The sequence below is a fragment of the Mesoplodon densirostris genome, chromosome 6 (assembly GCF_025265405.1).
Source record: "Mesoplodon densirostris isolate mMesDen1 chromosome 6, mMesDen1 primary haplotype, whole genome shotgun sequence".
In the NCBI taxonomy this organism is placed as follows: Eukaryota; Metazoa; Chordata; class Mammalia; order Artiodactyla; family Ziphiidae; genus Mesoplodon; species Mesoplodon densirostris.
In genome coordinates, this window is record NC_082666.1 from 2,619,683 (window position 1) to 2,637,604 (window position 17,922).

Below are 17,922 nucleotides of genomic sequence, written 5' to 3' on the forward strand. Positions count from 1 at the left end.
CAGCCTGCAGGAAAGCCCACGATGAGAATGAGTGAACTGGCAGGAAGCCGGGAGCAGGTCCCAGGAAAGACGGCCCAGGACCACCCAGAGCCAGAGGCCGGCCATGGCCTCCTGGAGGCTGGGGTCCACCCCCCGGGCCCCCGCTCCCTCCTCCCTCCCTGCCTGATGCCCACCCAGAGGACAGACTCGTCTCCTACAAAGCTTTCTCAGTTCCACCCCTGGCTTCACGGTGCAAGTAAACACGCCCAGTAGGTGGCTGGTCTACAAAGGATTATAATGAAGATGATGATGAAAACTCCGTCTGTTCACTGACCACCGGGTCCCAGCCCACACGAAGAGCTGTGCGTAACACAGCGACCGTGGGGCTCCGAGCAACAGGGGAAAGCTGGTACGACTGTTCGCATCTTCCAGATGAGGAAATGAAGTTCCGGGAAAGTCGCCAGCCCAGGGTCACTGCCCGGACCGACCCCAGCAGCAATGCCAGGCAGGACCAGACGTGTTGGCAAAGCCACCACTTCACCGCCCTACTTAGGGGGCTCTCACAACGAGGAGATGAGGCTGTCCTTCCACGGTGATTTTTATCCACAGTCTCTGGGACCAAGACACCAGAAGAGAGCCACAAAAACCCTGCAGCCTTATCAGGATCCTCCGTCCAGAACTGCCAACCAGATTCCACGCTAAGGCATCCCGGGAAGACCCAGCCCATCCCGGCCGCCCATTCAGCCTTCCCATGCTCCTTCCCTTCCTGGGCCCTGTGCATCTGACGGACGCCCAGAACAAGGGAACGCGAGAAGGATTCACACGCCATCAGGGAGGGAGCAGGGCCCTGGTCATGCTCTCCACACCAGGCGGCTTGGCCTTTAGCTCCCATCTCAGGCCCTTTGCTCAAACCTTCCCTGACGGGACTGGTTTGAGCAGAAACCTAATACCTTTAATGCGACCATTCGGGAAAATACCAGGGACAGGGGCCAAAAAAAAAAAGACTTCTGGAACCAACTTTGATGCCTCAGCTCCTGCTGGAGCTTGCTGCATGGGTGAGCAAGAAGAGGGACAAGTTACTAGTAAAAGTGATAGGACCCGTGTGTTTGCTTCCTGGCTGAGGCCGCCTAACACCACCGCGCCCTGGGCCGTCATGTCCTCGTTCTATCCCTGCTCAGAGTCCAAGTACCCGCAGAGTGCAATCCACACTGGGTCTAACCCACAGGAACCCCTCTCCCCGCCACCCACCCCCTCCATCGCTGTGCTCTGAATGGATGAGAGAAGGCTGGCTGCACCCGGGGTCCCGCAGCCCTCCAGCATCTCCGGGGCTCCACCTGCCTGCCACGGGCCGGGAAGCAGAGGGAGCCCAGTCAGCATGAGCTGCCCCTCCCGGCGCTCCTCCCAGGGTCAGGAAACACCTTCTGGAATTTCATGCACCCCAAAACATCAGCTCCTCTCCACACCCGCCCCGAAGGGCAAAGGGGAAGCCCAGGGGCCAGGGGGCGGGTGGAGGACCCTGCTGGTTCTGGAAACAGGAAGAACGCCTGCGCATCATCAGCATCAGCCCAACTCCGCACAGTGGTTTCCTGGGGAGAGGGGTGATCACTCCCCTACGACGGGGGGCTTTTGCTGCAGCCAAGCTCACACTGCACGTGACCCACTCCGCACCCACACGGCAGAGGAAGGGCTCCAGGGTCACGGCCACATGGTGGGCCAGCACGGCCAGCTCCAGGGGCAGAGTTCAGAGCCTTCACTTTCCCACCCCCTTTTACTACCGTGACCTGCACAACGGCTCATCTGGGTGACCCTCAGAAGGCAAAGGTCATGCAAGTCTCTCCGTTTGATCTCTGCCATAGTAAGTGTTTAATAAATTCTTGGTAAATTTTTTTTTTTCTTAAGGTATTTTTATTTATTTATTTATTGGCTGCATTGGGTCTTTTGTTGTTGCTCGAGGCTTTCTCTAGTTGAGGCAAGTGGGGACTACTTTTTGTTGTGGTGCACGGGCTTCTCATTGCGGTGGCTTCTCTTGTTGAGGAGCATGGGCTCTAGGTGCGCAGGCTTGCGTAGTTGTGGCGCAGGGGCTTAGTTGCTCCGCAGCATGTGGGATCTTCCCAGACCAGGGATCGAACCCATGTACCCTTCATTGGCAGGCGGATTCTTAACCACTGTGCCACCAGGGAAGTCCCAAATTCTTGGTAAATTGAATGCTTAACAGGCGGATGAGTGGAAGGACCAAGGAATGAATGCCTTTTCACTTCCCAAGGAATGACTCCAATTTGAGAGACTTGGGAAGCTGAGAGGCAGCTGTTTAGAAAAAGAACACCACCACCCAGAACCCAGACAGGATCTGAATGCTATAAGCCTCCTTCAATAATAGCAAAGAAAAAAGAAAAAAGACCTGGAAATTTCTAAACCAGCCTAAGACTAACTAGCCAGCTATCCCATAAGGATCCTTTCTGCTCCTGAATCCTATGTAAGTGGAGGACGCCCAGGCAAAAAGTGCGAAAGAAACCTTGCCCCTCAAATCCCTGCCCCCACCCACCCCCATGAGACGCCACAGCCACCCCCAAGTCCTTTCCCAACCACCCAAGAATCGGCCTCAGTGTCACTCAACACGGGCTCCAGGCAATTCCGGTCGGCAGAGACTGGACTCGCCCCTACTGATCGATCCCTCTGCCTGCGCTGGGCCGGTGGTGGCAGTCGGGGGGAGCAGAACAAGCATCACATCTTCATGCTCTGACATCACTGAGCACCGCCAGGCACATCTGGACTAGCCTGGGCGTCCCCACTGGATGGGGCTCCTGGAGGGCAAAAGGCGAGTCTGGCCCGTGGGAACCTTGGCGAGTGTCTGCCGTCTCTGTGCCCAGAGCCAACTCTCACGTGGTGACGGCCTTCCCAAGCCCATCCCGGGAAGTCACCCGAGTGAGGAGCCCGACCTCCCCAGACCTGCTCCCTGTCCCGCAGTCTGGAGCCCCAGCTCTGCCTGCCCGTCCACAGCTGCCCTGGGGCGGGGACAGTCCCAAAACAGGACCAGGGCAGGCAGCAGTGCAGCGGGGAGGAGCCGGGGTCTTGCTTACGTGTGTGCTTTCCCGGGGATCCTGTCCCCGGACGTCGGGGGCACGAGCCGAGCAAAGCAGGCTCTGGTCAGTGGCTCCCACATGGGGAGAAGCTCCTCTCGGCGCCCCGGCCTCTGCTGGCCCCACGTCCAACTCAGCTCAGGGTGCTGACCACGGGTTTACCGCGCTCAGAAAACTAGGAAGGGGGAGGGCAGTGCACGGATGCTCAGCTGGATGGACACAGGGAGGACGGCGGGAGGGCCAGGCTGGGCTCCGGACGTCTGCACGAATACAACGATGGAGAAAAACAAAGAGAGGGGAGGCTGCCACCAACCTGTGCTGGTCTAGTAGCACATTTCCACCAAACCTGGGGGCGGGGAGGGACCAGCAGCAGCGAGTGGCACCACCGTTTAATGAGCACCTACTATGGTCCGGGCACCACAGAGGGCTCCCCGGCCCACGCGGTCCTTGGCAAACCGAGGTGGGTCAGAGTCACTGTGTCATCTGCCAAAGTCGTCAGCCAGTAAGTGGCCCCAGGTCTGTCGGAGTCGACGTGAACAGCAGGAGTGGAACCAGGGCAGCCCTGCCCTTCTCAGAGCCTCGGGTCTCCCTACAGGACGTGAGGCTGTGCCCAGGCCCCTCGGCTCCTGCACTGCTTTCCCGGCCCCCACACCGTGACTCACAGTCCAGGTCCACTGCCCTCTCCTGGCTTGCCCTGAGTGGCCCCTCTGCAGACAGCCAGCATGCCCCGCCGGGGTCAAACCACCCCACTGGAACCCCTGACGACCATAAGGGGCGCCCCCTTTCACAGGGTTCGGCCATGGTTGGCAGGTCACGTGACGAGAGTTGAATCCAAATGTATGTACGTCTTACATCACTGCACTCGGCTCAAGCAGAGTAATGAGCACCTACTACAGGCTGGGCACTCTGCGTGTCACAGCCGGCCAAGAAATGGGTTTGGCCAGGGTTTATCCTGTCTTTTTCTCTATGCAATTATTTTAAATACCAGTTGTGTGTATGAGTGTTTGTGCGTGTGTGTGTGTGTGTGTGTGTGTGTGTTCCGAAGGCCGTTCCCCAAAGTCCAGAGCCACTGGCTTCTCCCCTGCCCAGGGCACTGCTGGTCACAAGGAGAAATACGAACAGGAGAGAGGTTCTAAGCCACCTAGAAGCAAGACTGTGAAAACTGAGAAGCCCGTTTATGGGAAAGGACACCAGCACAGCTCCATGCAAGCTCCCGAGGCTCCTGTCCCAGCAGACACGCCCCCGGGCAGAGGGGAAGAAGGCGGCCTCAGAGTCCTGGGCAAGTGCCCTACAGCCAGAGGGACTTGGGTGAGTCATTTAGGAGAGGAAGACAAACCTCTAAGAGCTGGGCGCTGACACTAAGAGACAGGCTCCTGAACAGGTCCCCGAATCTCGTTTCTAGAGAATTTCAGAACTAAAGAAGAGGACCGTCAGGCCCAGGTGGCTTATGGGAAAGTCCTAGTCATTGATGCTAAGTTGACACTTTATGGCACTTCAAGTAAGGGCTCCTCTTGGAACTGACTTCTCAGCATTTGCAAGTGCAAATACAAAACTCCCCTTGCGTTTCATAAATCATGTATTCACACAACTCTTCTGCAAACACCAGGTCCCTTATGATAATGGTCCTCAGATAAAGCAGGCAATAAATATCCTCTGATATTTCCCATCAGCAGGTGGAAATGGCCCCGGGTAGTCCTGTGCCGGCAGCAGAGGGAAGGGCCCTCCAAGAGCACGCAGGAACTCAGGAACGGCTGGGCCACAAGGTGGCAAAGAGCCAGGCCTGATTCAAGCCCTCGGCCCCCGATCCATCAACAAGGTATCACGTCCTGACCCCATCTTTTAAAATGGGGGACCTTGGAACTGTTGGTTTCCAGATGGAACGTGACACGCTGCTTTGACACTCTGAACACAGGCTCACCCGGAAGCCACAATGAGCCATACCCTCACCTGGCCTTTGCACCTGCCCGGCCTCAGGTTCCCCTCACCTGTGCCAGCAGGACTCCCAGACAGCTGCCAGGGACACTTTCTGAGAACACGGGGAGACTTCCCAGGTTATTTGCCACGGACCTAGGGGATCACCTCCAGGGACCAGGGAGTTCAGATAATCACCACCCCCTTGCCCGACACCTGCTCAGAGCCAGACGGCCCTGCTTGTTTCAGTATAATCTTGACGGCTCCCTTCTCGGAGCACCACAGTAAAAGCGGTACCTGCATCACCTCAGCCGACCCACGGAGCTGGTGCCCTTTCTCCCACAAAGAATGGGAGACTCGGGGCAGGAAGTAAATGCTTAGGGTCGCTCAGCTAGAAAGGCAGGGCCAGGGCTGCATCCCCGGTACTGGCCTCATCCAGGCCCGGCTTTTCCCCCCATCCTCCTGGATTCAGGATGCCTGACTTCACCCTGAACAGCTTGAGAGGCGGGAGGGGCCGTCCCACTGCCCCAGCCCCCGATGCGCCCCCTCCTGTTTGTAACACAGCCAGGCCTGCACCTGCCCACGGGGCTCTGTGCAGAGGGGCCAGGCCCATTCCAGAAAGAGGCCACTCACCTTCCCAAAGTCTCGGACATCAAAGAGGTCGAAGGGGTCAAACAGCTCGCTGTTCCTGAGTCCAAATTTGTCATGGCAGACTTTAAGGAAGGTGCGGATGTTCTTCAAACACAGGAACTAGAGGAGAGAAGGGAAAATTACTCAACCTGCACGGTCTGTACGGGCAGTAATGCTAACAGCTGCAAACTCTGCCTCCATGCGCCGACCTGGACCAGCGCTTCCCTGCTCGGAGAAGACACCACGGCCATCCCACTGGCCCTGGCCATTCCTGGCCATCTGTCTCGTGCCCCTGCCCAGGGATCCGCACGTTTCAACTCCGACAATCACGGCTGGAACAAAATATGCCGGTTTTCAGTCAGCAGGCACAGAGTGGGCGCACACACAAGTGCACACTGCCTTCCCCACACAGACACAGCCCCCGTTACTTTACACATGACAAAGCCCTACAGCAGCCATGGGGACCACTGGAGCAGCACATGCCAGACACAGCAGGGGGCCACTGGGAGCACAAAGGCCAGCATCAAAATCCCAGATCAGGGGCTTCCCTGGTGGCACAGTGGTTGAGAGTCCGCCTGCCGATGCAGGGGACGTGGGTTCGAGACCCGGTCCGGGAAGATCCCACATGCTGCGGAGCGGCTGGGCCCGTGAGCCATGGCCGCTGAGCCTGCGCGTCCGGAGCCTGTGCTCGGCAACGGGAGGGGCCACAGCAGTGAGAGGCCCGCGTACCGCAAAACAAAACAAAACAAACAAACAAACAAAAACAGACCCATAGGGAGGAGGCCACATGACGACGGAGATGGAGACTAAGGTCATGCTCCCAGGAGCCCAAGAAGCCACCAGGAGCTGGGAGGGGGCCTGGGATACATTCTTCCACCAAGACCCCAAGAGACAGCCCACCCTGCGGTCACCTGGATCTCAGATGCCCAGAACCGCGACTTCAGCTCTTTCAACACCCCCCACCCCCCCACCCGGAGGAGGGGCCTGAACCAGAGCTGCCCTGGCCCCCTCAACCCTGCAGCTCCAGACCCTCCTCCCACCCGCCCTACAGGCCCGGCTGCGGCGTCCAGCCGGCTCCAGCCCTTTCTGCACCGCTCGCCTCTGATTTCCACTAAGCCTCTATTTTAATTCCTCCTCAGCCTCCCATTTTTAGAGTTAATTACCCAGCTCCTAACCATAATTGCAGCCGGCAAGGCCAGGCTTCCCTTGGGGGCTCAGGCGGGGCAGGCGACCCGTGGGCACAGTGTCTGCCCGGCCTGGCCCCACCCCCACTGTGGCCACTCGGGCCCCTCACCTTCCAGAACCGCTCCCCGTGGTGGTCTGGGCCCAGCCCAGGCTGGCGGCGGACAACAGCCGCACACACAGACTCGGACCGCAGGGGAAAAGGGGCACGGCAGGACTGGGAGAAAGCACCCGGGCCGGCAGCGGTTCACGGGGGCCCGTGCGCCTGGCACTGCGCTGCAGCCTCTGCCCTCCCTCCAGGAATTCACCCCATTTCACAGGTAAGGTAACTGACGCCCAGGCAGTGGAGAACTTTGGCTCCAGATTAGAAGGTGGCCAAGCCAAGATCTGAAACCACGTGTGCTTCCAGAGTGGTGAAGGCCCTTTGAGAGGATGGGGCCTACCTCCAGGATGCCCTGAGTGTCCTGGGTCCGCCTTGTCCGGTGTGCTTACCAACAGCATCCCTTCCACTCCCATAAGTGGCCCCGTTTGAATAAGTGATACGGTCACCATCTCCCTCATTGTACAATTAGGGAAACTGAGGCACAGAGACTCACCTTCCTCCAGTTCCCTCCTTCCCCACCACCCCTGGGCCCGGGAGGGTGCGTGGCCGGAACCTGGCCAATCAGAGCCTCGTGGTCCCTCACTCCCAGCAGAATCAGCTTCTGATTCTGGGACAGAGACTCCTGAGGGGTGAGGGTGAGGGGACCAGGGCTGAAGCGGCTGCAGGCACGTCTCAGCCACAGGCTGGGTGACACTGGGCGGGGGCGGCGGCCAGTGTGAAGCCAGAAGCTGCCCATCCTTGTCTTGTGGCCAGAGAAGGCCTGACAGCCGGCCGTGTTCCTGTGGCTTCAGGGGCAAGTGGCATTCTTCTATCTCCTCGGCCGGTGGGGCCCGCGATGAAGGGCGGCCACAATAAGGGTCTGTCCCGGGAAAACTGGCCCCTTCACAAGCGGCCCAGACCGGAGGTAGCGCCGTTGTACTGGTTGAGGGCATCCCGTGGGGCGTGGGCTCCCCCAGCCCCAGACATGGAGGGGGTCCCAAGCAATCCCTCGTTGAGGCCTGGCCACTGTGCCGAGAGGTGGAACCGCCTATGTCCTCTAGTCCTAGGCCCTTTTCAGCCTCCTCAGACCTGATCAGACTGAAATCAGATTAGCATGAGGACACAGGCTCCACGGGCCGCCGCCCACCTCCCCAGGCACAGCCAGACAGGACAGCCCAGGCCTGCTGTTCACTGTCACCTGTCACTTAGCTGTCCCCAGGCCCCGGGTCCTGAGAGCCAGGGGCCGTGTCTGAGCTTCGTGGCCCCCATGCACCCTCGGGGGGGGATGGGGGGGCACTTCCTGGCCAGGTTCAAGTGGCTCCACTATGGCTTCCTAGTGGTCAACCCACTGATCATGGAGACACTGCCAGGGACAGCCCCACCCCGTGGAGGAGACACAGAGGCCTGCCCCACTGGGCGGGCAACCTTCAGGCCACAAGGGCCCCTCCTGTTACCCACCCCCCAGGCTTGCTGTCCCCCAGGCAGTACTGGGACGGGGCCCCCGGAGCTCACGTCCACTGCTCACGCACCTCAGCACTGAGAGGCTGGTGCAAAAGGGGGAACTGAGGCACAGGGTGCTGAAGCCACTTGTGTGAGGTCACATGGCAGCAGGGGGCCCAGGATTTGTGGTTTGAATGCAGGTGGCCGGGGAACCGCCCACAGGGCGAGGGAGGGAGGTAACCACAACCACGGCTGCTTGCGGTCCTGCTCCAGTGACAAACCTACTACCGCCTGCGACGGCCCCCTGAGCTGTGCACCCCATTCCACAGATGGACAAACTGAGGCTCAGGGCAGCTAGACCATGGGTGGGTCCAAGTTCCTGCCAGAAACAGTGCAGCTGGGATGATGACCACAGGCCCCTGCTTGAAGCGGGGAGGGGAAGCCCTGTCAAAGCCCAGGATAAGGGAAAGGGGCGGGGTCTGTGTGTTCAAGGCCTGGCTGGCTGCCCTGCCCCTTGGAGCCCCCAGGGAGCTGTGTTGGGCCATGAGGGAGGTGCCCAGCCCCCCAGGTGCTGGGCTCTGTGGGATGTGACTCACCCCTGTGTGCATACCTGGCTTCCTGGTTCCAACACCCCTCCCCTACCGTGTGTGCTTGGCAAGTCTCACTGCTACAGTGAGGGGCTAGACTAGGGTCCGGGGATCCCAGGCATCTCACACTGGCTCATAAGAATCTCCAAAGCTCCCATTTAGGAAGGGTTTCCATGGCACCAGGCTCTGGGCTAAGGGATGGGCTGCTCACAGCATCCCAAAGTCATTACAGCGATTCCTAATTCACCGACGAAGAGACTGAGGTCCCAAGAGGTTACCTAGCCTGCCCAAGGTCAGTAGCAAGGATGTGACGGAGTTGGGAACAGATCTGGGTCCGTTTAACCTATGAGGCCAGACTTTTGATAGTTTGTAGGTTTCTGAGCAGGGAATCAATAAGATTTTTTTTTTTTTTTAATTTTTTTTGCGGTATGCGGGCCTCTCACTGTTGTGGCCTCCCCCGTTGCGGAGCACAGGCTCCGGACGCGCAGGCTCAGCGGCCATGGCTCACGGGCCCAGCCGCTCCGCGGCATATGGGATCCTCCCAGACCGGGGCACGAACCTGTATCCCCTGCATCGGCAGGCGGACTCTCAACCACTTGCGCCACCAGGGAGGCTCATAAGATTTTTTTAAAAAAAAGAAAATAATACTTGCAGGAAAATTAAGTCCGGTCGGGGTGATGGGGAGACACTGAAGGTAGGAGCCCAGCCTTTGGGCCTGACAGGCAGGCTCCACACACAGAAATCATGGCTCACGAATCGGCCAGTGGGTGGGGGAATTTGGAAGGGCTGCTGCGCACACAGGAACCGACCAGCACGCCCCACTTCATTGTTTACTGAGACCTTCTGCTTTTAGGTCTGCATTCGATCCATCCCTATGATGGACTTTCATTTTGAGCCCTAGTTTGCAGGTGTGGAAACCAAGGTTCAGAGATTTGGCAAGGAGAGGTGACCTCTCCTGGTGACCTCTCGCCTCTTACAGGGCTTGTCCCAGGGGAAGAAGTCCCTTTGGCTGCCCCCAGGCTAAGTCAGGAGGCCAGCAGCCTTCAGCTCCCAGAAGTGACTGGGGCCCACATCCCTGCCAACATTCCTCCCCTCCCCCCGCCCCCGCACGTGGTCCCCGACACGCAAAGCTCCTCTGGGCACTCTGGCTGGTATCCCCGGCCCACCCACTGCACCACACAGTCCCACCACCCCCGGGGTCTCCAGGGCAGGGCAGGAAGGCACAGACGCACATTCCAGCCCAGACCCTGGCCTGGCCGCTGGGCTGTGCCTGCTCCAACTCAACGGCCCCATCTTCTCCCACCTCAGTTTTCCCATCTGTAAAATGGGGAAGTCTTGCCCACTGACTCCTACAATGCTGGGCCCCTCACTCAAGAAAACTGCTTTACGAAGGGACAGTTGACACTGGGACCTCCCAAAGTCCCTGTGCCCAGAGCTTCCCTGGGCCACCATGCCCTGCAAGGGGGGAGGTGGGGTCTGGCCCCAATGGCCCCTCCAGGGCCCTGTGATCTGCACTTCCTCCTGGGCATAGTCAGCCAGAACTGAGGAGTGGCCGCACCGCAGACGGAGCTGGCCCTTCGTCCACACCTCTGCCGGCCTCTAATCTTACCAGCCTAACTCCTCAAAGCTGATGCTCAGGGGCCAGGGGAGGAAGCAAGACCTCCAGGACATGACGTGTCTGAGGCTCTCTGCTCACGGCCACAGCAGCGGGACAACAGCGAGTTGAAAAGCATCCTCCCAGCACCCCCCAGCCGTAAGACAGACCCCTGGACCCCCGGAGAGGGACCTGGGCATGCTAGCTACCCAGGTATCTCGAGAACAGGAGCTTTGTTTTAAAACCCCTGCATCTTTCTGCAAGGCGGGGGTCTCCACATCTGAAGTTCACGCTCTACAACACAAGCTCCAAAAAGTGCCCACGGACAGCACTGAGTTTCTTGAAATATTTCAACAAGCGGCATTAAAACTGCATTTCACGATGACAAGTCGCTTTGCTGCAGCTAGAGCGATGCTAACCCCCCGCCCCCAACCCGCCACCCGGGGCCAAGCTGCTGAGCCTGCCCATCAGATGCTCTGACGGGCAGCTGACGACGAGGTCTTTGATCAATAAAAAATGGGAAAAGGAATGAATTTCTTGTTTTATTTATGCCACACGCTCATTCCAAAAAACATCTTAAATGACTTCATTACTATTTAATAGAAGCAGCTCCCTGGAATGGATCTTTGAAATTTGGGGCCCTTCAGGTAAATAAACAGGGGGCCTGGAGGTGACAAGCTGGCCAGATATTCCATGGGGGTAGGGGCCAAGACCCTCTTCTCCCCCTGGGTCCCAAATGCCCTGGGCAATGACCCACAGCCAGGGTTCAATGTCCAGTGAATGAATGAGTGCACAGATGACCATCTACAGAGCATTAACTGGCATCTCTGAAATGGCCCAGCTTTTCCCCCAAGCAGCAGGGATTCCATGATGGCTTTACAGGCATCTGGGGCCCCTGGACGGCTGCAGCTGCGCAGTGGGAACCCTCCCTTCCAGAAGCAACTCTTCCAAAAATAAAGGGGCAGGTGGAATTTGGGGTTGGCCATGACCACTCACTCCCGCACCCATCAGTACCATCCTCGGGCCTCCGTGCCCCAGCCAGGTAGGATCCACCAATTGTTAAGCCCAATGACACCTCCGGCAGGGAGGGATCACTTACCACCCATCTTACAGAGAAGGAACCAGGCTCGGGAGGTCGGGATCTGGGATTGGAATCAGTCCTTCCAACTCCACAGCCCCGGCTTCCCACGCCATCAGGGGCCGAGCCGCCGTGACTGCCCCCAGCACTGAATGCGGGGGCTCCCAGGGGGAGAGGCCGGTGCACCTCCAGCTCACCCGCTGCTCCAGGCAGGGAACGCACAGGCCCAGCCGGGCATTTACTGAGGAGCGTCGGGGACTCGATTATGTCTGGACAATTTAACAGGAGCACTTCCTCCACTCAGGCCGTTTTCTCAGCTGCACACGCACCAGGAGACGGGAGCGCACGTGGGCGCCAGCAGGCTGACGGATGAACCCCAGCGGCCTCTGTGCAGGGCCCGCTGCAGGGAGCGGAGGGGGTTTTCTTTGTGCACCGAGGTCCTCCAGAGGCTGGCCTCGCCCCACATCACAGGCAGGCCACGTGCGATGGCGGCATCAGGCCCACCGCTGTGCCCACCCCTCGCTGTCGCGTCGAGTGGCTAACCCCACAGCCGTTAGATGTTTGTCCAGAAAGGACCAGGTCACCTGCCTGGCTTGAAGTCTAACACTCGTTGGTGCTGAAACATCATCGGATGGAATTCCACTTTCTCCGGTAAAAAATCATCCATCAGCTGCTGGGCCTGCGCCGGGTGCTCCACGGAGCTCTTTTTTTTTTTGCGGTACGCGGGCCTCTCACTGCTGTGGCCTCTCCCGTTGCGGAGCACAGGCTCCGGACGCGCAGGCTCAGCGGCCATGGCTCACGGGCCCAGCCGCTCCGCGGCATGTGGGATCCTCCCAGACCGGGGCACGAACCTGTGTCCCCTGCATCGGCAGGCGGACTCTCAACCACTGCGCCACCAGGGAAGCCCAACATGGAGCTCTTTACGTCCACGGTCGGGGTCCAACCAGTTCAACCCCCAGCGAGGGGAGGGCCAGCTCTGACCCATGTGGTCTGGTCCAGCCTGGGCCACGAAGCAAGACACCTCCCACGAGGAATCCCCCCACCCAGCAAAAAGCCATGGGCGGGGGAAGCCCCTCCAGGAACGACACCGGAGGAGGCCGGGGACAACCCGCTGGGGTGACAACAGCCGCACTGACCTCCGTGAGCTGGTGCCTCTGCCTGATCCCAGCTCTCCTGGGAGGAAGGGGCTCCCCCGTGACGCGGGCCCCTCCCCTTCCCCGGGACATCACCCTCACGCCATGACCACCGAAATGTGATTCAAAACGCACTCTGCGGGCTTCCCTGGTGGCGCAGTGGTTGAGAGTCCGCCTGCCGATGCAGGGGACACGGGTTCGTGCCCCGGTCCGGGAGGATCCCACATGCTGCGGAGTGGATGGGCCCGTGAGCCATGGCCGCTGAGCCTGTGCGTCTGGAGCCTGTGCTCCGCAACGGGAGAGGCCACAACAGTGAGAGGCCCGCGTACCACAAAAAAAAAAACAAAAAAAACGCACTCTGCCTCCTAGGTGCTGGAAGAGGGGGTGCCTCTAAGGCAGACCCCAAGTCCGGCCTCAGCAAGCTTCCTGACCCCTGAGCCCAGACCCTTCTCCCACAAGAATGCCCTGACCCATTTCCAGTGCCCTCTGGCCACTTCCGGGAGCACTGGGCGTGGGCCTTGGCCTCCCACCCGGCCACTCCCTTCCCCCTTTGGCCCATGAGAAGGCAGATGCTGCACACACAAGGCTGACACCTGGTACCTCTGGGGCGCCCGGCCCTGCTGTGCTCAGTTAGCTCACTCCCTCCACACAGCCCTCCACCGTGGGTCACAGCTGCGTGGGGCCTCCTGCTCGCCACACTCCGGAGGGGGCTTCCCAGGGAAATGGGGAGGGGGCTCAGCTGAGCCACGGGAAGCAGGTTCTGAAAGGTTAGGAGGTCGAGCTCCAGGCGGAGGGAGACGCGCTGGCAGTCAGGCTGTACCGAGCTGGTGACAGATGGAAAGCCATCGCTCCCCACCCTGATCTCGAGCACTTCCGCATCGACACTTGAGGGGAAACGCACCAGGAAAACCCATCCTGGAAAAACACTAGGTTGGACGTCTGAGCAGAAGAGGAGGGGCGGGAGTAGCTGGGGAGCTCATCCTCAACTCTGTCCATAGTCAGCAGACACTTAATAGGCGCCTACTGTGCGCCAGGCCCTGCCGCGAGCCCCAGGCTCAGGGAACACAGACAGGAGCGCAGCAAGAACCCCTCTGAGCCCTCGGCTGCCCAAGGAAAGAATCATCTGCGATTTCCTCCCGATACCTGCCTGGAAACTGTTCCCAGCAGTCCTCAAAAGATCCGCTGCTCCAGCTAATGGCCTGTTTGAGCCGGGCGGGGTGGGGGGGATAAAAAGTAGCCCGCCTTATTAAGACTTCAAGGTCAGGGTCAAACCAAAGGTTTTCTACAAAGCGGCAGGAAATTGCTTTTCTAGTGTTTCTCTGTGCGACCACCTTCGCTTGAGCCAGAGGGTTCAATCCCGCTCTCTTGCTGCTCCAGCCCTCCAGGCGGGCACGGCTAGGAGAGATTAGCTCGGCCGCTGCCTGGCACAGTGCCCCCTACCACCACGCCAGCACCCTCCTGCGGCCCCGAGCCAGGCCGTGAACGCTGGCCCCCGAGCCCCGTGAAATCGCCCCCTGACTGCCACTTCAGTGTCTCCATCTCTACTGCCTGCCTGCAAGTGGCCTCAAGGTCAACATCAGAGCATCCTCCTCCACACGCCTCCAAGCTCCTCTTCCCCAATCCGACTCCAGAGGCAGGTCAGCTCTGCAGACGTTAACAGGATGGTCCAAGAACTGACGCTGCCCCACCTTTTACAAATAAGGAGGCTGAGGCTTGAGAAAGCTGTTTGCCAAGCGTACTGGCTTGAAAGGTAGTCCCCCAAAAAACACGTCCGTGCCCTGGAAAAAGGGTCTTAACAGATGTAATTAAGGATCTTGAGACCATCCTGAATCAGGGTGGGCCCTACGTCCAATGACAAGTGTCCTTATAAGAGACAGACACAGGAGAGACGTGGGGAGGAGAGGAGAGGCCAGGTGAGGCCAGAGCAGGGACAGGAGTGAGGCGGCCACAGCCAGGGACGCCTGGACCACCAGGAGCTGAGGGCGGTGGGAAAGGACCCTCCCGCAGAGCCTCCGGGTGGGGTGGGGTGGGGGGGTGGGGGGGTGGGGAGCATGGCCCTGCAACACCTGATTTCAGACATCTGGCCTCCAGAGCTGGGAGAGAAGGAATCTCTGCTGATGCCAGCACCCAGTCTGTGATGCTACAGCAGCCTGAGGCTCCAGCTGGTGGGAGGCGCCTTTCATGAACCGACTGCTGCCTGGTCTCAACACAACGGACAATGCCACACCCACAGGCCCTCAGCAAAGGTTTGTGGGATAGATGGATGGATGGATGGATGGATGAGTGAAGAGGGTTTCGATGAGAAACAGAAGCAAAAATCCTGGTTTCTTCCACCCGTCGTCCCAGCTCGCGACCATTCCTGCCCCTTACAGGTTCCCCGACGGCCCCCCCTGGCTGGGAGTCCCTGGACCCTGGACCTGGCACCCTGGGGCCCTCAGTAAATGTGGTTTGGACCCCCCAGGGCCAACCCAGGGCTCTTTGGGGGTCAAGGGCCCCAGAGAGACTCCCAGCCGGATGGGGAAGTCAGAAGTGGCTGTGCTGGGCCCCAGACCCACCTCCTTGCTGCTTCTCTGAATATCATGGGGCTTAGCTCCAGCTTCGGACCCCCTAAATTGGGGCGGGGGGGGAGAGGGGCCTTGGCAGGTCCGGCCAGCTTTCAGGCAGAGAGATCTAGGTTCAAATCCTGAACGCTCCCACTGCCACACCCTCCCTGGGAACTCCGCCCCGCCATGACCCCAGCTCTAGGCTCACCACACGCCTCAGGCCCCCACCCTTGCCTCCAAGTCTCTTTGGGAAGGTGCCCAGCTCGGGTACCCCAAAATAGAGCACCCCAAAACAGGCCTGTGGTTCTCTAGTCCCAGTGGGGACCCCTGCTCAGTGAAAGCCACCTGCCTGCTCAAGCAGGGCCTGGAGGGAGCACCAGCAGGCAGCGGAGACCCCCTCGCACGCCGCACTTCCAACCTGACGGGCAAGTGGCCTCCACGTGTGGGAAACCAATACATTACGTGCGGCGTTTTTAAGCTCCCGTCACCACAAACACCAGGGACATACACCCTTCTCCAAAGTGCCACAAACGCCGCAGAAACTGTCACTCAAGGCAGCACGCCAGGCGCTCAGGGGCCTCGCGCCTGGGTCAGCTCACATCACTGTGAGAAGAGTGGATAAAACGTCATGTTTGGTTATCATCCCGACGGCTCCCGGCGGCTCTGAGAAGCGGCGTGACAGACACACACCGCAGCTAACATCCCTCTGTCTGTGGGCCACCTGCTGAGGGCCCGTTGTCCCCACCCGCGTGGCGAGGCCGCTGAATCAGCTCTGTCGCCCTGTGGGGATGGGGGTGGTGGGGTTACTGCAGAGCCGGCCAGGAAGGCCCACCGGGGAGCAGTGTCCACATGATGTCCTTCTGCTGCCTGGCTCTCCGCAGACACCGCAGGGAGCTTCAAGAAGCATCTCTCCTGAGATGTTGGAAAGGACCCCAAATGCCCAGGGCAGGAGCGGCCATAGGAGGCACTCAGTAAAACCTGAGCCAACACACATGTGCCTCCTGGGAAGGCTTCAGTGGAGATGGGGACCGTTCCCCGTCCAGGAATGGAAGGCGCCTGCAGGGCAGCTGGGGGCTTCCTGGGCCCCCCAGGCTCATCTCCTCCCACACCAGCCTTGGGGGGCGCACAGCCCCGTGCAAACGGGGCAGGGGTGCAGGCGTGCAGGACATTATGTGTGAGGGGGTGCCAGTGGGCGTGCGTGTGATGGTGTATGCGTCCGCGTTGTAATTAACGAGGCCAAGCACGAAGACGTCTTCAGGTGGACATGCGCTGAGAGAAATGGTTTTCGAAGTCCAGGCAGGGGGACTTTTAATGGGACTTTATTTTCATTGCACTACGGTCTGTGAGCCATAAACGTGAGTTTTTAGCTAGATGGGGCAAGAAGGCACTTCCCCGCCCCTGCTGCCCCAGCAGACACCCACACGATGAGAAGCGGACGCTCGGCCAGGCCCGAGTGCAGAGGCCAGGCCGCCCCCCAGGCTCCATCTGCAGGGAAGAAGTGGCCTCCACGGTCCCCGGGGAGCGATGCCGAGGCCCTGCCTCTCCCAGTACCTGTCCCAGGGGTCTCCAACCTGCCGAGAGCCCCTGACCTTCATTCAGTCCGATATTCACTACTCATGCCCCAACGAGGCACGCATCATATGCAACCCAGGTCCTAGGGGCCCCACAGGGGGCCTCGCCCTCCATGAAGAAGCCCTGAGGTGAGGGTACAGCTCCCGATGCCACCGCCAGGCGCCCCCCCCTCCTCCCCACTCCCCGGGCCTCCCCGCACAAGGGACGCCCTTGAAACAGTAAATCTCAGGCTTGGCTTCCGAAGTCTCTTCTCCCTCACGTGGCAAAGAAACTGTCGTTCCCAAGTCAATCCAACTGCTGCCAACCACGGGCTCAGCGGGTCAGCCCTGGCCTCCAGCGGCGAGAGCGGCCTCTGCTCTCCATCCGGCTACAGGGCATCACGGAACTCTCCGGAATCGGGGCCTCGTCTCAGTCACTACTGTCAGCCCAGGTGGGCAGAGGGACAAGGGGGATACATCGACAGTGGGCACGCAGCTCGCCGGGTGACCCGGGATAGGACTGCCCGTCTCAGAACCTCAGTCTCCCCAGTTCAGTGAACCTGAATGTAACCCTGGAGCTCCGAGGAGGCAGACCTCCTCACAAGGTCACGGGGGAGAGTGGGGAGGGAGGGGGTCCCGCAGCATCAGCACTGGCTTGAACGAGGTACCACCTGACACCCATTAGGATGGCAACTATCAACAAATCAGAAAATAACGTGTCAGCAAGGATGTGGACAAACGGGAACCTTGTGCACGGTTGGCAGGAAAGTAAAATGGTGCAGCCACAGTGGAAAACAGTAGAGCAGTTCCTCAAAACGTTAAAAATAAAATGATCCTATGATCCAGGGATTCTACTTCTGGGTACACACCCCGAAGAGTTGAAAGCAGGGTCTCAAAGAGATACTTGTACACCCGTGTTCACAACAGCCAAAAATCATGGAAGCAACCCATCCATCAACAGATAAATGGATAAACAACACAGGGTCTATCCATACAATGGAATATTATTCAGCCTGAAAAAGGAAGCAACTCCTGACATACGTTACAGAATGAACCTGGAGGACATTACACTCCGTGAAATAAGCCAGACACCAAAAGACAAATACTGTATGATTTCATTTATATGGGGTCCCTAG

At 59.4% G+C, this 17,922-nt stretch overlaps 1 protein-coding gene across 4 annotated transcripts in view; it reads right to left on the reverse strand.

Moving 5' to 3' along the window:
- The window catches only part of VAV2 (vav guanine nucleotide exchange factor 2), a 174,598-nt gene that overhangs the window by 129,340 nt on the left and 27,336 nt on the right, over positions 1-17,922 (reverse strand). For all 4 annotated transcript variants that reach the window (XM_060101528.1, XM_060101529.1, XM_060101527.1 and 1 more), the window contains exon 2: positions 5,601-5,717. In XM_060101528.1, coding sequence (XP_059957511.1) covers positions 5,601-5,717 — 117 coding nt within the window. The remainder of the gene's footprint in view (positions 1-5,600; positions 5,718-17,922) is intronic.